Genomic DNA, 27,333 nt, shown 5'->3' with positions numbered 1-27,333 from the left:
GTTCATATGTACATCAGTCCTGCTGTGTCTGGAAGATATTTTCCTTGGAGTCATCTGCTGCCTCTGGCTCTTATGTTCTGTCCACTTGTTCTGCTGGAATTGGTAAGTCAGAAAAACATATCACAACAATTGTGATATTTAAAGAATATTTATAGCAAGCAGATCTCTGTGAATTTGAGCCAGCCTGGTTTATATAGAGAGATAGCCTGTCTCCAAAACAAGACAAAACAAAACAAAATAACCAACTAACCAAAAGAAAAAAAAAAACCCAAAGTAAAGAAATATTCATTATTTTGTTTATTTTTAGAGACAGTCTCATGTACCCCAGGCTGGCTTTAGCTTCTCTATGTACCAGAGGATGGCCTTGAACTTCCAATCCTGTGCCTCTGCCTGCCCAGTGCTGAGATATCACAGGCGTGTACCACTATACTTCGTGTATTTTCATGGTGCTGCTAATGGAATCCAGAGCTTTATGGATGCTTAGCCAAGCACTCGTCCAACCAAGCTTCATCCCAGACCCAAAATATGTCAAGGAGTGGAATTTAATACAGAAAATTGGGTTAAACAGATGCTAAAGGATTTTTAAAGGCAACAAAAGACACACTGTGATAAGCATACCCGCAGGACACAGGTTTCCTTCCTGGAGAGGAACACACACAGAGCTAGATCTTCGACTAGTAAAGGCAACCCTGCTGGAAAACGACAGCTACTCCAGACCTGCGCAGACACTTGGCATTTTAAAACAGCTTTAAATAAAAAGGCATATTGTCGATTCTGTGGTTCGTAGTACTATTCCCCTGTTTAACAATGTGCTATTCACATCTTTTACTCAGTTTTCAGTTGGGCTGTTTGTATGTTTCTTATCTACAGAGATACTTTTGGAGTGAGAGAGATACACACCAAAAGATTTCCTACAAGACACCTGTACCTGTTTAACCAGTTCTCAGTGTTACATTCTGCTAAAAGGCTCCTTGTAAGACTCGGGGCTCAACTTGGCTGCTGGGAAGCTTGCCTGGCATCTGCGAAGCCTCGGGTTCAATTGCCAGCATCACATAAACCAAACATGGTGGCCCATACCTGTAGTCCCAGCACAGAAGAGGCAGAGGCAGGAGGATTAGAAGTTCAAAGTCATCCTCCACATAGAGTTGAAGCTTCTACATTTTTCACCATCTCAGCCGAACCTATTAGTGAACACATGGCTCAGTTTTGATCATGTCTAAGATATCAGTCTTCTCCTTTTGTTAGGCTCTTGTATAAGCCTCCGCAGGTATGTCCACCTCTTAAAGGTCACCAAGATGCAGCTCGAAGCCACCCAGGGTTTCCATTTTATGACCCTCCATCCCCAGACCCACTGTCCATCTGGAACTGACCTCTCCCTGTGTGTTGTGGGGCAGGAGGTTGAGGTTTGCTTTTCTGCCATGTGGACATCCAATTGATCTAGCGCCATCGGCTGCAAAGACAATTGTTCCCTATTGTGTTACTGAGACACCGGAAATGGAAGGTATGTGATTTGTTAGCGGCCCTACACCTCCCTCCTGCTTTGATTTGCTTTCTTAGGGATTTATCAAGCTATTAATCTTTCCAAAGAACCAACTTTTTCATGGTGCAATTTTCTTTCCTATTGTATTGATTTCTGCTCCTGTCATATTTCTCTCATTCTACCCTTTGTGGACTTAAATTGTTATTTTTCTAGTTTTTAAAGATAAATGCTTAGGTCATTCATTTTCAGTCTTTAAAAAGAATGCCCTTCAAGCATGTATTTGAGGCTATCATTTCCTCTCAACTTATATATCCCACCTGTTTTTTTTTTTTTTTTTTTTAGTGTTAGGGTCCTAATTCAAGGCCCCATGTACCTTAGGAAAGCACCAACCACTGAGCTGACCCTAGCCCTATAGCCCACACTTGTGAAAATATAATTCAGTTCTTACTCTGCTCTAAAGAGCTTGCTTACTGTGTGGTTCTTCCCTGTGAGAGAAAAGCTTTGTGATCCGTGTGATCTGCTTTAGATACGGGATGTGCTTTGGGATCTATGGGCCAAATGTTTTTAGAAATTTGTCTCGCTGTCTTTGTTACTGACTTCTACTTTGAAGTCACTATAGTCAGAAACTTACACACGCTCTCAGTGTGGTTCCTGTGATTTGAAACTTGCTGAAGGCTCGGTGAGTTTTAATAAATGATCTATGCAGAATGTGTGGGGCTCAGTTGTTGGGGGCAGTGATTGTGTGTACCATCGAGTAAGGCTTCTCTATCGTAGTGTTCATCTCTTCTGTACACTGTACACACTTCTCTCTCTCTTACTGTCTCTGTCTCTCTGTTTCTGTCTGTCTCTCTGTCTCTGTCTCTGTGTCTGTCTGTTTCTCTGTCTCTCTGTCTCTGTGTGTATGGGGTGTATGTGCATATCTATGTATTCAGGTGCATGCACTGGCCGTCTCTGTCTCTGTCTGTCTGTCTGTCTGTCTGTCTCTGTCTCTGTGTGTTGGGGGTATATGTGCATATCTATGTATTCAGGTGCATGCACTGGCCAGAGGAAGATACCAGGTGTCCTGCTCCGTATCTCTTACTCCTTGAGACAGGGTCTCTTGCTGAGCCTAGAGTGAAGGTGGTAGCCAGGTAGCCCCAGTGGCCTTCTGTCCTCACCACCTACAGTGCTATGGTTATAAACATGCAGCCACCTCTATTTTTGTATATGGGTGCTGGGATTCAAAAGTTGGGGTCTTCATGTCTGTGTATTAAGCATACTTCCCACTCCAGCCTCTCCCGTATTCTCAACTGATTTTCCCTCTGTTTATTCTGCTCTTAATAGAGATTTTAAAAATCTAATCACTATTGTATCCTAAAGAATGTCTTTTTCTAGTTCTTTCAGCTTTCATTTTTGTGTGTTTTTAGGTTCTACTATTAGGTGTATATATTGGGAACCATTGTTTTTATCACTAATACTAGCTCTTGTGTTAGAGTCTATTTATCTATCCCAAGTTTTATTTCCTTGGAATGATGATATATCTGTTTTTAAACATGTTTACATTCAGGCTTTTTTATGGGCTGGTAGTTATCATGTATCTCTTCTAAGCAGCTCGCAGTTAGAGGTGGGTTTTGTTCCATTTTGTTCCTTGTTTCATTCTGCTCTCATTTTTTTTCTTTTGGAGTGGACACTTTTTCTTATTGTCTACTTCCATTGGCCTCATGGTGTTATATTACCAGGGAAGGCCCATTATGGGAAAGCTACTTCCTCCTAGCCAAAAGAATAAAACCTACCTCTGCATAGAGACTTAACTCCACTTGTCTGGCCAATCGTCCACCTAAGGAGCTTCTCCTCAGGAAGGCTGACCCCCCTCAGGGCATGGAAGGAGATGGTAGGAATAACTATTTCTTTAATTAGATAAAGTGCCTTACCTTCCAAGAAATCCTTCCCAAGCAGTCACTTGAGCCACAGCCATGTGATTCGACTAAGCCTGCCCAAGTATCTGAATTACTGAGAAAAGGGGAACTATTTTTCTTCATTTTATCTCTCTCTATCTCTTTTTCTTTTAGAGACTTTCCGAAGTCTGGGCATGTTTCCCCAGACACTCTAGGTTTTCTCACTTTCTCTGAAGTGCCTCAACCTCTTGCCATTCACTGTTTGCCTGGCGTGTGCTTCCTTGTTGACCTTAGTGCCCAACTCAAAAGGCATGCCTTCCTGCTTCTCTTCTCTGTCTTCCTCCTGCTGTGTTTAAATTCCAAAACAAAAAGTCTCCTCACGCTTTCTTCCAAGTCCATTTTTTAACATTTCCAAGAGGGGAGTTCGTTCAGCTTTCCAAGAAATATGGTGCCCAATGTATGACTCCCCAAAATTTCCAGTAACAAAAACATTTATAATAATTTCTTTGGGGGGATAATTCTAGGACAGTCCAATACTATTTCATTTGCTCTTCTGACCTTTGGTGATCATATTCTTGTGTAAGTTAGCTTTTACCCTATAAGTCATTAATGTTAAACAGTATTTTAAAAGATATTTATATTTACCCTTTAATCCTTTAGGACACTTCTTATTCTTCCTTGCATGGCCATATATTTAGCTCAACAATTTCCTTTTGCTTACATTTCCTTTTCAAATTGCTATCGTGAATCTACAACATTTTCTCTTAAATTTTGTTTGCCTAATAGATCTTTATTTCACCTTCACTTAGTTTACCAAATTACTATCTGAATTTTTAAAAGATTTATTTTAAATTTTATATGCTTCTGTCTCTCTGTCTCTGTCTCTCTCTCCCTTTCCTTCTCCCTCTCCCTTTCCTTTTCTGTCTCTCTGTCTCTCATACACATACCCCCCACCCCCCCACACACACACAAAGTGATGTAGGTGAAGCCAGATGCTAGCCTTGAATCCCCTGGAGCTGGAGTTACAGGTGGTTGCGAGCCACCTGACAGAGATGCTTAGAGCCAAACTCTAGTCTCTTGCAAGAGCAGTATGTGCTCTTTACTACTGAGCTCCAACTCTTGTTTCCCCTCAGGATATATAATTCCAAGGTTTGTTTACTAGACTTTAAAGACAGCATTCCATTGTTTTCAGGTTCTACTGTCTCTTCAAAAGTAGAACCCTTCTGCTGCTCTTCTGTAGATGCTGTGTGGAGGTGGGACCATCTCTACCAGCTGCAATCTGGCTAGTCTTAAGACTTCCTCTTCTTCTTCCTCCTCCTCTTCTTCCTCCTCCTCCTCTTCCTCCTTCTTCTTTCACAGCCATTCAGCCATTCAGCTATTTTGCTGTGAGAACCCAGGGTTGGATTTCTTTGTGGTTAGAGTTTGTAGAGGTCTCAAATTTCTGACTTGCTGTCATTCACTAATTAAAAGAAAATTTGATCCAGTCTGTCTTCAAATACCAATTCTGCTCATTCTTCCTTGAATTCCAATTATATCCATGTTTGACCTTTTTGCTGGGTTATGTGTCTCTAACACACACATCATTTTAATTCTTGTGTTTTTCATCTCAGCTCTTCAGTCTGATTGTTTTCTACTGACCTACCTCTCATCCAACCACTTCTTTTTGTTGGCTGTTAAATCTGTTTAATTCTTTGTTATTTAATTTTCAGTTTAGAATGTCCAACTTGGTTCTTTTTTAGTTTTATGCTGAAACATAAAACCTTTTTCTATTTTTTCAACATTTTAGCCATATTCTTTTAAAAAGTTTTAAATTTATTCTTCTCTCATCTATTATGTTCTAACTGCAATTCCCCTTCTCTCTTCTCCTCTCAGCTCCTCCCCCATCCATTCTTTTTTCATTTCCCTTTAGGAAAGGGCGGGCCTCTCATAGATAGCATCCTATCATGGCATAGCACATTGCACCTTCCCTCATATTAATTCCTTATATTAATGCTGAGTGAGGCAACCCAGTAGGAAGAATGGAGTCCCCAAATCAGGCAATAGTGACAGACAGCTCCTGCTCCCACTGTTAGGAATCTCACACGACAACCAAGTTACAGAACTGTAACATATGTGCAAAGGGCCTAGATTAGACCCATACAGCTCCATGGTTGTTGGTTCAGTCTCTGTGAGCCCCTATGGGCTCAGGTTCATTGGTTCTGTGGGTTTTCTTGTATTTTACCATATTCTAAAGCCTGTGTCTGCTGATGTAGAGTCTAGATAAGAAGTGGGTCTGCTTGGGTAACCTGAGATCTCTTTTCTTGGATTTGAGTTATTTAATGCTGTCTGTCCTGCTTGGTAATTTTGGACTGGATATTAGAGAGAATGTGTAAGGAGCCTTAGGGATAACTCTTTTAGCTTTCTTGAGTTACTATTTTGTTTTGTTTTTGTCCTTAAGCACAGAAAGTGCTTGCAGGTCATCTTAGTCCATTCAAGTACACAAGTTATTTGAGAATATTGTGATCTTATAAAACCTGTTCATGCACCAAGGACATTCTTTTTCAGTTAACTTCTGTCTCCCTGGTATCATGCTACCATCAAAATCTGTACTTAGATTTTATTATTTGAGGCTCATCTAAAACTACTTTTCATTTTTTTTAAAGCGGGGGCTGAAGTTTTCCTTATTTCTTGGCCCCTTGTCCAGTATATGTCCAGCTCAGTCACTGTCAGACCTCAGGGAAGTTTTGTGCATACCAGTGTGTTCATTTCTTTCCGGATCCCTTTTGCAGGATTAAAAAAAAAAAAGTTTAAACAATATTTTACGATGCAGGTGTGCTGGTTGCTTTTCATTGTCAACTCAACACAAACTGGACTCACCAGGGAAGATGGACCTCAACTGAGAAATTGCCTTCATCAGACTGGCCTTCAGCCATGCCTGTAAGGCATTTTTCTGATTGCTAACTGATAGAGGAGGTCCCACCCAGCTCACTGTGCCACTCCTGGGAAGGTGGTCCTGGGTTGTTGAGTACAGAAAGGCAGCAGAAAGTGGGCCTGGAAGCCAGACAATAAGTATCATTCCTCCATGGCCTCTGCTTCATTTCCTGCCTCCAGGTTCCTGCCTTGAGCTCCTACCTAGATTTCTCTCAGTGTAGAACTATTGTTTGGTCTAGTTTCATTCTTCTGCGTGTAGAAATCTGTTTTTCCCCAACATTACTTGTTAAAGGGAACATGCTTTTGCTACAATTATGTTTTTGTCACCTTTGCCTGGTACATGTGCCTGTTTTGGTGCCAATGCCATGCTGTTTTTTTTTTTTTTTTTTTTTTTTTTTTTTTTTACATTATGTTTCTATTGTATAATTTGAAATTGTATTTAATAACTCCTCTAGCTTGTTGGTTTGGGTGGTGGTGGTGAGTGTGTTTCTCTGAATCACCTTGGTTATTTTGTGTCTTTTGTGCTTCTTTATGAAATTTAAGATTGTCTTAAAATATATCATTAGAGTTTTGGTAGGGCATGCAATAAGTTTACGCATTCCATTAGGTAACATGGCTGTGTTAACAGTATTGATTCTGCTGGTCTGTGAGTATGGGTGGCCTTTCCATCTTCTACATCTTCTGTCTTCTAAGGTCTTCACTTTCATCCATATTTTATAATTTCTCTTTAACAGATCTCTCACCTCCTTTGTTGGATTTAGTTCTGAAACTCTTGTTACTTTTCTAGCAACGTGATTGTTTTCAAACATCTTTCATTGTTGGTGTGTTTAAAAGCTACTGATTTTGTATGTTCACTTTGAATTACACTACTTCACTGAATTTGTTTAACAAGTCTAAGAGTTTTTAGTGGAGTCCTTTTAGGGTCCTGTACGTATTTGGATTTTATTGTTTGCAGATGAGGATGAGTTGATGTTTTGTTTTTTGTTTGTTTGTTTGTTTGTTTTTTACCTCATCGCTCAAGCCGAAATACCTAGTACTAAAGGTAGTAGATTAAATAATTGTGGTGTGAGTGTGGACTGTTTAGTTTCTGATTTTAGAGAAATGTTATTTGTTTGTTTGTTTTTGGAAACAGGTTTCTCTGCATAGCCCTGGCTGTTCTGGAACTCTCACTCTGTAGACCAGGCTAGCCTCATACTCAGTGATCTGCCTGCCTTTGACTCCCAAGTGATGGGAGGGATTAAAAGTATGTGCCATCACTGCCCAGATTAGAGAAATATTTTACATTTATCACTATTCAATATGGTATTGGTTGTGTGTTTGTTGTATATATCCTTTTCCTGGTATAGGTATGTTGAAACTCTACCTAGTTTCTTGAAGGTATGTTGAATTTTGCCAATGGATTTTTTTTCTGAATCTATTGAGTCGGTCACATGATTTTTGTTTTTGATTACTTTTACATCTATTGATTTACCTACGTTGAACCATCCCAACATTTCAAGAATAACTTGATTGTGATACGTGATATTTTTAACATGTTGTTGAATTTGGTTTGTATGTATTTGGTGAGGATTTGTGTGTGTGTATTCATCAAAGATGTTGGTTCGCAGTTTTGGTTTATGTTTTGCCCATATCCAATTTGAGGATTGAGGTAATTGGTTTCAGAATGAATTTGAAAACAGTCATACCCTTTCTATTTTATGGAATACTTCAGTGAACAGCATTACTACTTTTCAGATGGCTGTAACATTCAGCAAAGATTGGTTTTCATTGTTCAGAATCTTTATTTCTGCATAATCTCATTTATTTTTTCTTTTTGTAAGATTTATTTTATTATATGTATATGAGTGTGTTGCCTATATGTGTGTATGTTCATATACAGCATACATTCATAATTTCTGCTGAGGTCCAAAGAAGGTACTGAATCCCTTGGAGCTAGAGAAACAGATGTTCATGAGCACCGTACGGGTGCTGGGAACCCAGTCTGGGTCCTCTACAAAACTAACCAATGCTGTTAACTACTAAGCCACCTCTCCAGCCCCCTTGCTGGAGTTTTTATTTCCTCTTTGTTTAATTTTGGTAGGCAATGACTGAAGAAGTGTCTAAACATTTGACACAGCAACATGACATTGCACTGTACTAAGTTCATGCTCAAGAATGAGCAGTCAGGTTACAAAGAGCTTCAAAAAATGTCTCATAATATTTCAGCAAGCTTATGATTCTATGTTGGGACTCATTCATATACTCGGCTGCATGTGTTGCACATGGGCCATGAACTGCAGTCTGGACTTGCTGGCCGTGGAATATGATCTGTTTTGAAGACAGTTCCATGTGCTACTGAAAGAAGATATATTTTGTAGTTGTTGGAAAGAGCGTTCTATGGTGTCTGTTAAGTTTAACTGATATACAGTGAGTCAACTCTAAAGTTTGCACTGTTGATTACTAACTGAATGACTCATCAGTAGTGAGAAGAGAGATCTGAAGTTACCCACGAGTGTATAGATGTCTGTCTATCCAGTTGTCTTTTGTCTGGTAGTGTTTGTATTCTGTAATTTGGTATAACAACATTAAAGGTATATATATTTATAGTCATTATTCTTTCTTGGTGCCTGCTTTACTAATTTGGGCTTGGAGTGTCCTTTGTGGGTGTGATGGTTTGTATATGCTAGGCCCAGGGAATGGCACTATTAGAAAGTGTGGCTCTGTTGAAGTAGGTGTGTCACTGTGGGTGTGGGGTCTAAGACCCTCATCCTAGGTGCCTGGAAGCCAGTATTCTGCTAGCAGCCTTCAGATGAAGATGTAGAACTCTCAGCTCCTCCTGCACCATGCCTACATAGATGCTGCCTTGATGATAATGGACTGAATCTCTGAACCTGTAAACCAGCCCCAATTAAATGTTGTCCTTATGAGAGTTGCCTTGGTCATGGTGTCTGTTTACGGCAGTAAAACCCTAAGACAGTGGGATAGAAGCATAGGAATTGCTGCTCTCCTCCAAATTCCATTTGTTTAGAATGCCATTTCCCATCTCTTTACTGTCTATATATGTCTTTGCCAGTGAAGTGTGTTTCTTGCATTCATCAAATAATTGAATTTTGTTTTGTAAAATCTAGACATTGAGTTGGTGTATTTTAATTGAGGTCACTTATATTCAGAGATATAAAGCAAAGATACACCCTATTCCTTTCCTTTGTTATTTTTTCTGATGTTGGATTTTTTCCCCTTAATGTTGGCTTGCTGGTTTCTGCTTCTACTAGAGTTTATTTTTTTCTGTGTGCTAATAGTTAGCTTTATTCTTTTTCTTGTGTATATTGAATTTCATTAAGTTTCCCCTATAATATTGGCTTACTGATTGTGAATTCCTTTATATTATTCTTATATTGCCACATCTTTATTTCTTGTTCAGCTCAGAGAGCAACTTTGCATCCTATAGTAATAAAGTTTAGAAGTTGTTTTCTTTTAAGATGTGGTGTACATTGTTCCATATGCTCCCATCTTGAAGGGTTTGTGCTGAAATTCTAAAGTTATTCTGATGGGTTTAACTATGTAGTAAGTTGTATTGTCTCTTATTATTTCTTGTAGTTTTCAGTGTGTATTCTTCATTGTATACTCTGGTGTGTCTGTTGTGAGTCTAAATGCCTCCTATAGTTAGATGTTTATATCTTTCTCAAGATTTGGGGAAATCTCTGCTATTATTTTATCAGTGTATCTTGTATAGCTTTAGTGTGTGCCATATCACTTTATAAAATACCAAAAAAATCAGTTTGGTCTTTTAATCATGTCACAAGTTCTTATATTTCTGCTCATAATTTATTTTTCTCTTAATTATTGTTTGAATATCTTAATTTCTCAACTTTGTTTTCAAAATCTAAAATCCTCTTTTCTGCTTAATCTCATTTACTGGCTTTGAGTGAGGTTTTTTTATTTGACTCAACAAGCTTTCCATTTATAAGATTTCAGTTCACCCCCACCTCCCCTTATTGAGTGACCCATAGTATTCTGCACTGCATTCCTTAATTCTTCCAACTGTTTTCTTGTATTTTCTTGGAATTTATAGATTTTTTAAAATTTTTTTAATTTTTAATTTTATATTTTATTTACATTTAAGATGCCATCCCCTTTCCACATTTCCCCTCCCTAGGACACCCCCGTCCCATGCCCCCTTTCCTTTTTGCTTTTATACGATTTTTTAAAAAATGTTAATCAAAGGATTTATAAGTTTGGTAATGCTCAATCAGAAGCACAACCCAATACCCAACCTAGACATAAAAACTATCTTTGACTGGTGGAGACATGTGAACATCTGCCTCCATGCCCCCTTTCTCTTTCTCTCTCTCATCACCTAGCTTCTCCTCTTCTTCATCTTCTCTCCTTGTTCCATCTCTTCCTCTCAGTACTCCTTCCCACTTAGCTCCTCCTACATATCACTCTTCCTGTTAAAGTAGAACTTTTCTCTCAAAATACAATTAGAGCATACTTATTCCTAATTGTACCAGTGAGGTACAAGATAGTCCTAATACCCAGTCCATCATTCTGTTGACTAACCAGAACCTCTGTCATCTCTTCTAACTAAAACACTTACTTTTGATCCTGGCTTTTTGGCTTTAGAATGAATGTCAGCTGAAAACCATCTACTCAGATCTTTTCTCTCAAAGTAAATAGCCAGGATTGGTTATGAGACTATAGGTCTTCAACCCCATCAGAAATCCAGAATGACTGAGTTAACTGAAGTTATGGGAAGCACTAAGCATAGCTTCTAAAACTTAGCCAATTTATAGAGACCACTGAACACCTGAAAAGCCCCTATACTACCGAACGTTGGAGCATCAAATCTTCAGCCTTCTGGCCCAGAATCATCTGACAGACCTTAGTGATGCAGGATTATTAAGGGCTGATTACTCTGTCTAGGCAGATATAATCAGTCGACTATTCTGCAGGTGTGTTCTTTTCTGGACAGTAATTTGTCTGTAGATGGAGAGAGGCAATTCTTGCCTAGTGGCTGTCACCGCACAACTGGAGTATCTCCAAGGATGCTCAATTTCTTCTTAGAATCCACGACAGGAAGCTGTCAGGAGCAGACAGGTCTCTAATCAAAATGAACATTAATATATAAATATTTGTAGCGTCAGTTCTATGGACTTCTGATGTTTTGAAAACCAACTATCCATGTAAGGTAACCTGGACTGTTGTCTGTTCACTCCTCTCAGCTATTTCTAAATAAAATATGGAAAACACCCTAGCAATAAACTCAAAAATATGAATTTGCTATAGTCCCTTAACTCATAGGTTAACCCTCCCAAATCAGTTAAAAAAGTTAAAAAAGGGCTGGGTCTAGGCCTTGTATTCCTAAATGTGTTATACAGGCACAATGCCCATGAGAGTATCAATATTCATCTCATTTTTATATTAATAAGAGGCTCATATCAATGAAAACCTTAAATTTGAAATCAAAGTAAATTTTGTACCATTTAAGAAATTATAACTTCATCTTGATAATAATTATACAGATTTCCACCAGTAGGTTATGGCTATGCAGTAAGTCTTAGCTAATCCCCCCTGTTCCAACAAAACCACTACTTTTCCCTAGAAAGACAGACCATTATTAACCACATTAGTCCCCAAGCTCAGGGAATAGGGGCGCTGACTCTTCTTTAACTTCTTCAAGCTGATTAAGGGCGTTGAGATTTTAGAAGAGGGGTGGGGGGAAGAGTAAGTTGATAAGCCTCTGATGCTGTGTCTTCACTGAATCCAGATGGAATTCCAGGACATCAGAGGTTTGGGCAGGTCTGCTCAGTATGCTTGATGAGTAGATACACCAAGGCTGTGTATTCTGCAATATACAATTCTCAGAACAAGTTTTAGTATCAAGAAAAAAAAAATTTCCCACCCCCAGAGGGCTGACTTTTTTTTTTAAAGATGTTGGTTCTGACGACTTTTTTTTCGCTTGTTAAAATTGGTTGTAGTATTTACGTTTCAGATTTTATCCCCTTACCCTACTTCCTCCCACCACTCAGAAACCTCCTATCCCATCCCCCTCCTCATGCTTCTATGAGGCAGTGACCACACCTACCCCACCTCACTATCCCCTCCCCGCCCTCACATTCCCCCCCCCCCCACTGTGTGTGTGTTTTTTTTTTTTTTATGGGACTAAGAAACTCCTCTCCCACCTATGTCCGACAAGGCCATCCTCCCCTACATATACCTCTGGAGTCTTGGGTCCCTCCCTATGTGTTCCCAGGCTGGTGGTTTAGACCCTGGGGGGCTCTGGTTGTTTGGTATTGTTGCTTTCCACCTGGGGTCACTAACCCTTTCTGCTTCTTCAGTCCTCTCACTAAGTTCTCTATTGGGAAACCCCTGATCATATCAGTGGTTAACTGTGAGCATTGTCCTCTGAGTGTGTTAGTCTTTGGCAGACCTCTAAGGAGACAGCTATATCATGTTCCTCACTTTATGCACTTCCAGCCATCCACAACAGTGTTTAGCTTAGGTGGCTGTACATGGGGTGAATACCCAGGTGGAATGGTCTCCTGATGGCCCCTCCTTCAGTTTCTGTTCCATGTTTTGTTTCCCTATTTGCTCCCTTGAGCATTTTTGTTTCTCGTTCTAAGTAGAACTGAGGCATCCCCTCTTGGTCGTCCTTCTTCATGAGCTTCATGTGGTCTGTGGGTTGAGTCTTCGCTAATCCAAGCTTTTGGGCTAACATCCGTGGAGATATGTTTGTGTAACTATCTTCTTTTGGGGTTTTTGGACGATTACTTTCTTGCTTTTTCTAGGTTGTAGTTTCCCTCCTTGTGTTGGAGTTTTCCACCAATTATTCTTTGAAGTGCTGGATTTGTGTTGAGATACTGTGTAAATTTGGATTTGTCATGGAATATTTTGGTTTCTCCATCAGTAATGATTGAGAGTTTTGCTGGGTATAGTAGTATGGGCTGGCATTTGTGTTCTCTTAGGGTCTGTATGATATCGGTCCAGGATCTTCTGGCTTTTATGGTCTCTGGTGAGAAGTCTCATGTAATTCTTATAGGTCTGCCTTTATATGTTACTTTGCCTTTTTCCCTTACTGCTTTTAGTATTTTTTCTTTGTTTTGTACATTTGATGTTTTGACTATTATATGGCGGGAAGTATTTCTTTTCTGGTCTAAACTATTTGGAGTTCTGTAGGCTTCTTGTATATTTATGGACATCTCTTTCTTTAGGTTAGGGAAGTTTTCCTCTATAATTTTGTTGAGGATATTTACTGGTCCTTTTAGTTGGGAGTCTTCCCCCTCATCTATACCTATTATCCTTAGGTTTGGCCTTCTCATTGTGTCTTAGATTTCTTGTGTATTTTGGGTTAGTAGCTTTTAGTATTTTGCATTTTCTTTGACAGTTGTGTCAATGTTTTCCATGGTATCTTCTGCACATGAGATTCTCTCTTCCATCTCTTGTATTCTGTTGGTGATACTTGTGTCTATGACTCCTGATCTTTTTTTTAGGTTTTTCTATCTCCAGGGTATTGTCCCTTTGTGATTTCTTTATTGTTTCTATTTCCATTTTTAGATCCTGCATGGTTCTGTTTAATTCCTTTTCCCATTTGGTTGCATTTTCTTGCAATTCCTTAAGGGATTTTTGTGTTTCCTCTTTAAGGGTTTCTATCTGTCTACCAGTGCTCTCCTTAAGTTCTTTGAGAGTGTTATTTATGTCTTTCTTAAAGTCCTCTATCATCATCATGAGAAGTGATTTTAATTCCGATTCCTGCTTTTCTGGTGTGATGGGGTGTTCAGGGCTTGCTCTGATGGGGGAGCTGGGTTCTGATGATGCCATGTAACTTTGGTTTCTGTTGCTTACATTCTTGCTCTTGCCTTTTGCCATCTGGTTAACTCTAGTGCTGCCTGTACTTGCTGTCTCTGACTGAAGCCTGTCTTTCCAGTTATCTAGCTTGTGTCTGATCTCCTAGGGGTCCAAATGTCTCTGTGATCTTTTCCAGCTGTACTGATTACAGTGGTACCTCTAGGATGCCTCAGGATATGGTGCCTCCAAGGTAGTAGTCCAGCTAGGTGTCTGCTGTTCTGGGTGCAGTGTCTCCACTAGAATATCTCAGGATATGTTGTCTGACGCTCTGAGTTCAGTTTTCTGGGTTGAGTGGACCTTCCAGTATGTCTCAGGTGGAATCCAGGGTCCACACAACAGCAGACCTGGCAGAGGTCTGGTCCAGGCCTCAGATCTGAGAACTAGTTTCTAAGACACTGTCCAAGTTAGAGCGCCTGGGATCCCTGCTTCCTCTGGGTTCTTGGAGGTTGGGGACAGAGCTGCCACCCAAGATCTGCTCAGTGCTCTGGCCCAGACCAGAAGGGACCAGTGTTCTGGGCCGGGAGTGACTTCCTGGGTCCTTTTGGTTCCCAGTTACTCCCTGTTTAGGGCGGGCCCTGCTGTCTGCTTATCTAAGATACTGCCTGAGTTAGAGCACCTGGGATCCCCGCTTCCTCTGGGTTCTTGGAGGTTGGGGGCAGAGCTGCCACCCAAGATCTGCTCAGTGCTCTGGCCCAGACCGGAAGGGACCAGTGTTCCAGGACGGGAGTATATAGATTTTTTTAAAAGCTATTCTTTTGAATTCTTTATCTGGCATTTCATCTACTTTGGTGGTTATTTGTTAAAGAATATGACTTCAAGGATAAGTCATGTTGCCTTGGCCTTCCATGTTTCTATGTTGAGATTTAGGGGACTGTGATCATGAATGTCCTCTAATTTTAATTTAGAGATGTTTTAGGGACAAGCCTTCTCTTGGTGGTGACTTAGGACATCACTTGCTGTGATGTGTTGAATGTATTTTTAGTTGGATTTTGTAGCATACTTTCTCTGTTATTTCTTTTGTGAGGATTAGTATATCTGGGACAGTGCATACTAAGTCAGAGCCTTAGCATCTGCTTTCTCCATAGGTGAGAGAATGTGTGGTCCTTCTACTACATCTGGGGAATTGTTATGGATAGTAGAGTTTATGGGGTAGACTCAGTACTCTGTGGTCCGAAGTGTTCTGGAAACTACCTTTGCTGCAGAGTCTTATTGGTGTGGTTTTCTTTATCTCTGATGTAGCATAGGTGGATATCCAGGGGTGGGCCTTCAGGCCTCTCTTAGACATGCCCACCTGGTCACTGACATAGAGTTTTATCTCTTGTATTCTTTAAGTTAAAGTATTTGCTGAAGTGTGAGCAGAAGTAGGGTGTTTGTAGAACAATATCCCCTGACACTAAGATAGGTCAGCCACATTGGGTCACAAAGCCCTGACAGCATGACACAATCTGTTGTATGTTCCAGAGAAAGGAGAGGGAGTGTGGAGATTCCTGCTTCCCAAAGCAGCATGTCCAGGCCCAGCCTTTTTACAGCTCCTCCTTAACAGCTCCCTGGTACAGCATTTTAACATTGAGAACCACAGAACACTTCCCAAGTGTTGGCACACCACTGCACAGTTCCCACATCAGCTAAGGCCACACTGCCCTTCGCTATGACTCTGCTTCCGTGCCAACTCCCCCACCCCCCACCCCCACCCCAGCCCCGCCCTGTGTCCCCTATTTTTCATTCTTTCTTCTTATCCCTTTCTCCAGCATACTGGACTGCTACTGGCTCAGCACTGATGTGCATATTCTCACCTGCTCCAATAAGAAGACTCTCTTGGTGGCTCCCATCCTTGTCAGTCCAATAGTAAACTTGAGTGTGTCTCTCCCATCAGCTACCTTGCTGAGGAGCTGTTTACAAGCTGCTGGGAGCCAGGAAGAGCTTTCTAATCCCCCAGCCTGGCTCCATCATCACCTTTGGAGTGAGGTTTCGGGATTTTAATATCAACCAGCCACTGACCAAACTGACAGACGCTAGACAAGTTTAATCTCTTCTCTCAGTTTAATCAATAACAAATACACACACACACACACACACACACACACACACACACACACGGGAAACCTTAAAACATCAGGTAATCTCACTTCCACTTCCATTTTTATTGAAAATTGAAACAAGGTTTCACTTTATAGCCGAGGCTGGCACTGGAGTTTTCACCCTGTTCTCCTCCCTCCCATGAGTTAAGATGACGGATGTGGGCCACATGCCAATCTCTTCTGCTTTTATTTAAACCATATCAAGCCATGGTCATAGGAAAACTTCTAAATTAATTACAAAAAGCTACAAGTCTTTTAATTTTCTAAATCTCTAAATAGTTACCCCAACCTCACTGATGAATTTAAATATAAAGTCGTAGATGAATCACTATAAAAATACTTAAAAATCACAGAAAACAGTATTCAAGATCGCATTTTAAAATATTTACTTATTCTAATTATATGTGCAAGGGTGTTTGCCTATGTGTATATGTGTGCGCCATGTGGAGACCATCCCATGGAAGCCAAAGAGGGCCTCAGATTCCCTGGGACTGGAATTTTAGATCGTTTGTGATCCTCCACTTCAGTGTTGGAACTGAACCCTGGTTCTCTGAAAAACCAGCAAGTGCTTTTAACGGCTGAGCCATCTCTCTAGCCCCCAAGATCATGATTTTAAAATTACATCATGAATTAGAAAAGCTTATTCCAGAAAGATAATAAAATCTACTGTATAAGCTATCCCATTAATAAAGCTAAGGAAAAAAATAATTATCTGCATGAATTCAGAAGTAGCACTTGATAAAATTCAAGACATATGTATTTTATTTTATTTTTTACTCAACAAATATGTATGAAGCACCTGTTCTTTTACAGTACCCAGGCTGCAAGAGTGGAACAGATACTGGTTTCATTCCAACCCTCACACAACAAAGGGAAACAGTAAATAAATGAGTAAGGGGACAGGCGGCTTTACCCAGTACATTATTTACGTGAAACTCAATGAAATGTGTATTGATCACATTACTGTAGTTAACATACCTCTGCTTCTCCAATAGAGAGACACTGGAGGGTCTCTCTTAGGAGTCAGAAACAAGCTAAAAGCGCTCATTCTGTCTGCACCCTTTTTTATTTTAGCAGGTGGGACTAGAGTCTCATGCCATACCTCAGGCCTCAAACTTGTGGTGATTCTCCTGCCTCAGTCTCCCAAATCCTGATATTCCAAGCATGTGCCACTGTGCCCAGATTGCCGAATTTAATATCAAGTTAAGGAAGAAGTTAACAACAAGACAAGAGATGGCAGAACTGAAAACAGGCCTTAAAGACAGAAGATCGTCATCACTTGCAGGTTACAAACCCATGAGTTGCAGCCGTTCATTGGTTATGAAACCACAGCAGTTCCTAAGAGCTGCAAAAAAGAATCCCAAAAGAATCAATGAGAACTGTCACAAACAATAGGAAGTTTAGTCAAATGGCTGGTTTTAACATCAATATAAGAATTAGTTGCTAGCCAGTGAGATGTCTCAGTGGGTAAGGTGCTTACCGCTAAGCCTGATGGCCTGTGTTCCATCCCCACTGTGGAAGGGAGAGAACAGATTCCTGAAAGTTGATCTGTGACCACCACACATGCACTGTGCTATGCTTTCATCCAAAAAATAGATGTAATACATGCTACCATGTCTGAATTCTCATAGGATCTGGGGACCCAAGCTCAGGTTCCCATGTTTGTGTGGCAAATAGAGCTATCTCCCCAGCTCCTACTACTCCTAAAAGAAGCAAACATAGACGTGAAGAAATGATTAGATGTGCCATGTTACTTGACATCTGCTTTCCTTAATGCATATGCTTTATGCAACCACGATGACCAATTTGTAAAGGCTTTCTCGGTAACATAAGAGCTGACTATAACCATCTCTTCATTCACAAGACTACATGTGGTGGTTTGTAGGGAGTGGAGTTGCCAGGGATAGGAATAAGCTGCCGAGAAGCAATCCCGGCAGGGTCCAGCATCGAGGATGCTTGTTGTTTTCTCTTGTCAGTAGACTCAACACTGCTGAGTGCTGTGCTTCTGTTAGTCTACCCCTTGTGTGACACAGGTCTCCCACTGGTCCCCATTGGAGGCTTTTCACTCATAAGAGAAATCTTATGAGGGGCCTGGATTAATCTCTGTTGCTGTGTAAACATTCTACCTATAGTGAATTAATAGAAAAGGGGTTTATTGGACTTACAATTGCAGATTACAGTCTATCAGTGAGAGGAAACAGGAGCAGGAACACAAGCAGCTAGTCACATGATATCTACAGACAAGAGCAGAGAGGAAAAGGACACACTCACCCTTGCTTGCCTACTGCTTATGCTCAGCTAGCTTTCTCCACTCCCGTGTAGATCAGAAGCCCCTTCGTAAGGAACAGTGTTACCCACAATGGGCTGGGCCCTTTCCTCATCAATTAAACATCAATGCAGCCCCAACTCACAGGCCCACAGGCCAAATGAGCTAGCTCATTCCTCAAGTGTGACTCTCTTCCCAGGTGACTCTGGGTATGGGGAGGTGGCATTTTAAACTAACCATCATTGGCAGGAAAACTTTCCAGTGTGGCATCTTGTTTTTCCGCCTCTGTTGTTGCTGCCCTCTCCCGACCACAGGAGGATGCTAGGGTGGGAAAGACCATGCTACCGCCTTACTGTGTGGTGCTGTTGAGTGATCTTGGTGGGAGGAGGGGGAGGTCCACATTTGTTGTTTCCTTTTACTAGACAGTGCCGAGTTCCAATGTATCTCAATCTCTGTGACTTTCATCTTAAACTGGTCATTTCTGGTGATTTGTAGATTCTTCACATCAGTTACAAAGCCATAGTATGTGTTTCCAGCCTTTCCCTGCTCCCTTAACTCTTCTCACTGGGACCTTCCTCCTCTCCTGAGCCTACTGTATACTCACTCAGCATGCTACCTCCTGCTCTCTCATCCCCTCTTCCTGGTGCACTCTTCTTCTATTCTCCCTGCTTGAAAATTTGCCCATTATTCAGCGCCATGTTCAAAGATTCTCTTAAAAAAATAATTTTCCTTGTTTCTAGCTGAATTTGAAATGCTGGCATTTATCAAGGCAAATCGCCCTTTGATTTCTCGGTAATGTGTATTTCTTCTGAAGCTCCCTGTTCAACTGAATATTAATGCAGACATCCTGTGGTACTTGTACCTGGGTAGTTTCTGAAATAGTTTGCTTATTGTACTGCACAGAGCTGGCATCAAAAATATTCTTGAGATCAGATTAGAAAAAGCAAAGTGCTTAATTTAGCCCAGTGACCTAGACTTACTCTCCAAATTGTCCATGAGCCTTTAGAAACTATGAATTGGCTATAATCAGACACTGCACGACCTTTTTTTTTTTTTTTTTCTTTTTCTGGAGCCATTGTAAGCGTATTGAGATGAGACAAAGCATGGAACCACACCCTAGGACAGAATCCTTTTTAATACTTGGGACTGGCCCAAGCTGCACATAAAGAAGTGTATGATTAGCAATGTATTTTTAAAAATATTTTATTTTATGTATATGAGTACACTGTTGCTGTCAAACACACCAGAAGAGGGCACCAGACCCCATTACAGATGGTTGTGAGCCACCATGTGGTTGCTGGGAATTGAACTCAGGATCGCTGGAAGAGCAGTCAGTGCTCTTAACCTCTGAGCCCTCTCTCTAGCCCAGCAATGTATTTTTAAACTATTTTATTTTTAGCTACGTGTATGTATGTGTTGGGTGTTGGTAGGTATGTTCTTATAGGTGCCGTTGCCAGAGGAGGCCAAAAGAGTGTTAGATCCCTTGGAGATGGAGTTACAGGTGAACTGCCCCACATAGGTACTGGGGTCCTCTGAAAACTAACGTGTACTTTTAATCTGTCCAGCCCCAATAATGTATTTTTAAAATCTAAGTCCCCAAAGTAATAAGTTGTTTACATTTACAAGTGTGTGTGTGCATGGACCCATGTATTATATGTGTACATGTGTGCACACACACACACGCTGTGTGAAGTTAGAAGACCCAACATTGCTGACCTTACTATTTGATTCACTATTTGGAGAAAATACAACTAACAAGACAGGAGTCATTTGCAAGTATCTGTACCTTCTGTACCTATGAATTATTCTTCAAAACCACATCTCTCCTTTCTTTCAGGAAACCAGAGGCTTTGAAGTCACAAGAAAAGAAGGTAGGAAAAAATTACTGACATCTCTATCATTCCCGGCACTGACATTTTGGAAGTGGTTTGGCTGAATCTAAGATGAACGTCAGTCTATGGGCAGCCTGTTCTTTGAAATGCCATGCTTTCCTGCATGCTATCTGTTTGCTTCTTGGCTCAAGAGACAGAAGAACTTAAGGCTGGGTTTGCCTGTGAGAGCAAGGGCTTGCACCTTCCAGTATCAGAGGCAGCTCCTGGGGACTGGCTCACTCCTGACCACACACATGGTCTCTAAAGGGGGCCCTCATTTGGGGGTGACATTTGAAGTCATTTGGTTTCAATCAGAAGTCATTAATGATAATCACAACAAAGCAAACAAAAAATGGTTTAGAATTTGGGGAGTTTGTTTCATCATCAGGTAGGCAAAACCACTATGAAAAATGCTTCTGATTAGATTTTTACAGTTTCAGCTAAGCCAGAATAGAAATAACCAATTAATTTCCCCCTTTGAAAACAATTCCACGTTGTTCCACTTTCCCTGCCAGCCTTCCTCGGGCACATTTGTTTTCTGGTCTCAGAGGTAAGCGTATACGGATGGCAATTTCAGAATCGTCTAACAGAAATTTCTTTTATTTACTTTCAGTAACAGCTAGTCTCTAACGAGAGAATCTCTTTTGTGCGATTTGTGGAATCATCTCTTTATTGTAGGGACAGAAGGGAGCAAATAAAATCGGAAACCATAGTGTGTTCTCTGTCTTGTACATCGGCTTTGATTCCAGACATAAGCACACTCACTCTCTTCCATTGTACTGTCTCTGGGAAGAGTCATGCTGAGGTAGAAAAACACGCTTGCCTCCTAAGTCAAACATATTCTTCCTCCTGGTTAGTTAGCATCCATGTCATGGACCACAACGAGAAGCTTGGATAACTGTGGTACCAGTAGGCCATTTAAGAGCTTGATAGTGCCTGGCAGCACTGTCCACACCAGACACCCAAATAGCTGCTGTCTATGCTTCTAAAACCATAAATCCAGAGGACCCAGGCAATCTGATTCTAAGTCTGAACTTTCTGGCTTCCATGTGCTCAGTGTGCAATGGCCTTGGGACCACTTCAACAGGGCAAACCACGTTCTTTGGCTATTGATACCAAATGAAATTAGATGAAGGTAGATGGGGGGTATGTGTTATTTTTGAAAATTATTTTCCCAGTGGGAACAGTGACTGTCAGCTAGAGAGAAGCATCTGTAATGAAGGTAGACGTTGGCACGGACTGTGTGGCTTTGAATAATAAGCTGTCCTCTCGCTCACAATGTCTTCGGTTAATTTGCATGAAGGAATCACATATAAACTTAACCTTTTGGTAATCTTACTGTCTGTATGTTGAAAACGTCTTTCATTAGGCTTGAGTTACGGGGCAGCCCTGTGTATTTCTTTTCAAAGACAAAAAAAAAATATCTAAAAAACTTTGGAATACGGGGCTTAGAATTCCTCAAAGGATGAGGTTGAGTATGCCAGGAAGAGAACAGACATGCGTGGGCTATCCTGTCTTCATTCACAGCTCGGCTCCCAAATCAGCGTCCACAGTGATTGACCCAGGACATGCTCTTTGGGCTGTTATTAGCAGGTCTCTCCTGACACCACTGACTTACTTTTCTCCTATTGTGAATGATGTCTTTCTTAGTTCTTTTGCTTGTTTGTTTTGTCAACGTCAAATGGTTAAGAGTTCTTGAAATAGCTTGATGTCACGTAGAGAAAGGGAGATTGGGGACTTGAAGGATAGTTCCAGGTTCCTGGAAACCTGAAAAGCCACTGCCATGGGTTGGGTCGATCTTCTGAACAGAATTTAGTATAAAAAAAATAATAGAGGTGCTGTAGAAATTTCACCAAGTTACTCCTATCAACACAAATAGGTCAGTATTGTCTAGCAGTGTGCATGCTGCTCCAACCCGACGTGGAACAGAAAGGTTCAGTGGTGTTCATTTCTCCAAGCCCAGGAGGGTTCTTCTGGGTGCTCAGGAGAGACCTTGAGTCTAAAGCGGCAGCCCCCTGACCATGGAATCTAAGAGAACTTTCCATGTAGGTGTGTTTTGTTTCATTTCTATACCTGACTCACAGACACCAGCACTGCCTGAGGTTTAATGTCTCAGACACCTGGCCCAGGGCAGTTCCTCACTATGACTTTTGGAAGTGCTTGACTAAGTCTGTGTGGCGAGGCCTGAGAGAGGCTGCCGGTAGTCTGGGAGATGATGAAGTCCAGACTGAATCACGAGGGAGGTGACAGCCTGTAACTTCATTCAGTGCTCCTGCACACTGTGTGCTTGGGCTTTATCCCAAGTCACCTCTACTTCATAGAATCTAACTTTTTCCTAAAGCGCTTGGCTTATGCTGCTAATCCACCATACTCATCACCTGGAATCAGAAACCTCTTCTATTCCTCTCCAACTTGCCCACAGTCCTAGGCCAAGACCTGTAATTCATTTAATATATGTCCCTTTTAATAGAATATTATTATATTTGAGAATTTCACTTGTACGTACGATGTATTCACCCTTATATTCACCCCTATTCCTCCAATCCATCCCAGTCAGACCTCTACCCCCTCAATTTGATGTCTTTTTTTTCTCATGAACTGTTCCAATTTGTGCTGCTTATATGCCTCTGACAGCATCTGCTGAGACAAAAGCAACCTCTTAGATGCCACGACCTTAAAGAAAAATGACTCTTCCTTAGCAGCCATCAGCTGTCAGTGGTTCCCAAGCTAGGGGTGGGAGTAGTGAGCCCCTCCCCTCCATGCTGGATGCTGACTGGCTTGACCTCAGGTAGGCAATTACAACTGTGATGAGTTCAAGTCGCACTGGTTCTGTAGTGTCTAGTCCTTTCTGATTGCTCACTCTTAGAATATTTCTGACCCTCTTTCTTGATGTTTCCTAAGCCTTGGGCACAAGAGCTATGATATAGATGTTTCAATTCTAGCTGAGCAACCCCACAATCATATATTCTCTGCATTTTGACCAGTTATGAATTTCTGTGTTAAACACTGTCCACAGCACAAAGAAACTTGTCTGGTGAAGGATGAGAGTGTCATCAACCTATGGGTGTAGAGGAACAATTACATCTTGATCCTACCCATTGGGAAGCAGAAGACAGTTTGATGTTGTGTCCACTTAACACATAGCAATAGGAAGTTGACTCCTAGGGCCTATGAGCTCCCCAGCCATGGCTTCTTGGCTGGATTTACAATATCAGTCACACAGCTTCTCCTAAGGAGCAAGCCTATATCACATCATGAGGTGTTGGTAAGCCCCCTAACGTTCATGCCATTATTGCACATGAAGCTTGGCAGGCTGATTGCTATGGTAGCTTTCCCAGTTCACAGCTGAGTAAGCTGGCTGATGACTTTTCTCTCCCATTACCCTGCATAGGACCTAGTGATAATAATTACTTCTTGAATTAAGTACAAGTTGCCCTTTTGAACCCTGGTCTCATCTTCATGATATACTAGTGAGGACCCAAGACCTTTGGGTTTTAAAAAGATAATTTAAGATAGATATTCTGAATGATTACTACAGGTTTTAAAAACACCATTAGTTCTTCAGTGTGCAGTGCCATCTTTGGTAATGTTTCGGATGATGCGCTGATGAGAGAGCTTTAGGTTTAAATAAGCTTGGTGTCATGAGCTGAATGTATAGCCATAGTTTGAGACTTTGTTCTCAAAGAAAAATACAGACTGACAAAAAATGATATAGTAAAGTACTAAGCCAGAATTTGTGAACATGACCTTCTATGAAATAGAGACCTATTTAATAAGGTCTCTACAGACAGTAGACATACCAAGTTAAGATAAAGTCATACTGGATCAGTTTTGGCTTTAGTCCCATGAGTGGCAGTGGGAACTTCATCTACAGACACAGGTGGGGAGTGCCGTGTAAAGGGAGAGCAGGGCATTGCTGGCAGCCACTGGCTAGGAAGAGTCATGGGAAGACCATTCCCTAGAGCCTTCAGCGGGGATCAGGAATGGTCTGGCCAACCCTTCCTTTGCTTTGGTCTTCTGATTTTCAGAACTGTGAGAAAATGAATTCCCGTTTTTGAAGCCTCCTGGTTTGTGGTACTTTAATGCAGCGGTACTGGGGCACAGTTCACTCAGAAAGTGCTAAACTCTAAGAACCCGAGGAGTTGCATGACTGCAGTTGAGTTTGTTTGGGCTGCAGAATCGCTCTGGCTTTTGTGTTAAATACACACTCAGCAGGGAAGATAATAGGCAGTGTTTCCCCAAATCAGCTTCCTATGGGATGGAACAAATTTAACTTTGCTGTCTCGGTGTTCAGGGATGCCACTGCACTGTGTCTTTGCAAGGCCTGCTGTAGTGGATCTGGGCAAAGGGACAGCTTTCTCAGCGACCAGGCACCAGGGCTGAACCTGCCTGGAACAGCTATGTGGGCACAATGATGCTGACTTTCTCACTATGAAGTTTCAGAGAATTCTTTATTTCCCTTGACCTTCAGATGAGAAGACAGCATTTTACACTTGAGACTCCTTCCTTCCTTGCCACCTTGCTAGTGGTGACATGGACTCTGCCTGAATCTCCTTCCTTCCCATAGGACTGCTGCCTCTCTGTGGTACCCCACACTTATAGGTGGTGGCTGTTTAAGTTGTCTGATCTTGGTTTATCCCCATTAAGGGGCATAGCACATACCACTGGCTACCAAACCTACATAGCTAGCCTCAACTGAGGCTAGGGGAGGCATTCCCTACATCCCAACCCTTCACTGCTCAACACTGGAGCATTGCTCATTCTTGTACGAATGCTGGACTCAAAGAAGTTAAGAGTGCCACCTACCTCTCATGAAGTTAGGCTCGTGGTAGTGACTCTCTTACAGCAGTAAAGACTGAGGTAGGACAACAAGACCACAGGGAGTCTTTAGGCCAGGACACCTGTCCTCCTTAGAGAACCAAAACTGTTACTTCTCCATGAGAGCCCGGGACTGACCTTGAACCTAGTATTCAGAGCCCACCTGTGCTGGCTGCACAGGGACGCCACCATGGCTACATTTTGTCTGCTTTCCAGAACAAGAATTTTTACATCTTTCCCCAAACAACTAAAAAAAAATTGTGTGTGTGTGTGCGCGCGTGAGAGTATGCATGTTTGTGTGTGTACATACCTATATGTATAGAAGCACATGCATATGGAGGTTGGAGGTGAGGGTTAGGAATCTTTGCTGAACCTGGAACTCACTTTACAGTAGTAAGAATTGGGATAGGACAAGACCACAGGGTACCCCTAGGCCAGGACACATGTCCTCCTTAGAGGCCAGCTGGCCACTAAGCTCCATGGATCCTTCTATGTCCACCTGTCCAGCAGCACTGGAATTACAGACTCACAGCATCCTGTCCTACATTTCACATGAATGGTGGGGATCTGAACTCACGGCCTCGCTTCTCCACGGCAAGCCTTCTGTCCACTGAACTGTCTTCCTAGCTCGAGCACAGTTCTTTTTACATCCCTCTCCAGACATCTGAAATTTAATTTCAACCTTTTCTGAAACTTCACAGTGAAGAGTTGCCAACCCTGGTCCTTCTGAGACACTCCCATGTCCACTCAGAGGGCAGGTGCTGATTGTACCTGCCAGAGCCCATCTACTCACGCCAGCACTTTCTCTGACTGATCCCATCTCTTTGAATTACAGCCGTGGGAGCACCCTTGAGTGTGGAGCAAGTGGCTTGGATAATTCAGCCCTTGTCAGCTATCTTTGAAGGGCAGGAGGTGATCTGTAAGCTATTCCAGATGTCTGCGATTGCGCTGTGATTAGGGGCTTGAGTTTGGAGCAGAGCACCAGGGTGTCATGTTATATTACTGGCCCTCCCAAGGATGGTTCACTTTACTGTGTTCCAGCCTTAGCCAGCTGGGGGGCCTGGCTTTGCAGCAAGACAATAGTGAGGCTGGGAGGGCAAGGCTGCTGCTGTCTTCAGAAGAGAAGAAAGGAGGGAGACTGTCACCCTTATCCTGGGTGGCTCTGGGTACTTAAACTGCTTAGTAATGCAAATCCCCCAACTAAATAGGACCTGCCTACATTCATTGAGTTGGAAACTGGAACCCTGGCTTCCTGAAAACCCCCGGAATCCATTCCCAGTCGACAGCTGCCTCTAATGGCCCCTTTATTGTTCTGTGCATCTGGGGGAACTTCAAGTATCAAGATCCTTGTGGTGTTTGCCATTAATTCTGATTTTGTTTAGCAGATGTTTTCTGGATCTCTCAGTTGCCTGCATAATGTGTCTTAGTCTAATGTGAAGTAGCTGTCTCTGGACTGAAACAGATGAATGAACTCCCAGGTTTTCTGGTGGGGAGGAGATACTAACTTCTTTAATGGCTGCAGATGGAGGGAACTTAAAGAAAACCAGCCAGAGTTGACAGTGCTCAGACCAATGAGTCCCTTTAGACTTCATCCAAGGCTAGGTGAGACGTTCCCCGCACCCCCAACCCTTCACTTCCCAACACTGGAGCATTGATCATTCTTACATACATGCTGGGCTCAAAGAAGTTAAGAGTGCAACCTGCCTCTTTACAGTCCAGACTCAGCAGATTGCCTTTTTCTGTGGCACACTGTTTTTTTTTTTTTTTTTTTTTTTTTTAGCAGATAAGAGTTGTACCCAGTTGCCCTAAGGTAGGTGGGAAATGGGCAACCCTGCTGCTAGGGTGTCTATTCAAGAGCAGGAGTTCTACACTCAAGCTTTTTCTTTGTTTGTGTTTGCATAATTGTGTGTATGTGTGTGCATGCATATGCACACACAAGCACTTGCCACAGCCTGTGGAGGTCAGAGGACAGTTTGCAGGAGTTGGTTCTCTCCTTCTTCCATGTGGGTTCTGTTGACTGAACTCAGATCATCAGTAAAGCTGCCTGCTCAACCATCTGGCAATTCCTCCACGTTCTACAACCATCTCTTAAAGGCAGAGCTCGTGGAGCGAATCATTGGGAATTACCGTCACAACACTTGGCCCAGGGCCAGGGATCTCCATCTAGAGCAGAGCTCTTGGGAAGTCATATTGTCAAATAAATAATGATTTC

At 41.8% G+C, this 27,333-nt stretch overlaps 1 protein-coding gene across 1 annotated transcript in view; it reads left to right on the top strand.

Moving 5' to 3' along the window:
* The window catches only part of Fstl4 (follistatin like 4), a 417,547-nt gene that overhangs the window by 33,283 nt on the left and 356,931 nt on the right, over positions 1-27,333 (top strand). Inside the window, exon 3 of the mRNA XM_076936861.1 lies at positions 20,270-20,303. Within this exon, the coding sequence (XP_076792976.1) occupies positions 20,270-20,303 (34 nt within the window). The remainder of the gene's footprint in view (positions 1-20,269; positions 20,304-27,333) is intronic.

This window comes from Arvicanthis niloticus, chromosome 6 (genome assembly GCF_011762505.2).
Source record: "Arvicanthis niloticus isolate mArvNil1 chromosome 6, mArvNil1.pat.X, whole genome shotgun sequence".
In the NCBI taxonomy this organism is placed as follows: Eukaryota; Metazoa; Chordata; class Mammalia; order Rodentia; family Muridae; genus Arvicanthis; species Arvicanthis niloticus.
Note: the sequence above shows the minus strand (reverse complement) of the source record. Positions and strands in the feature narration are given on the sequence as shown.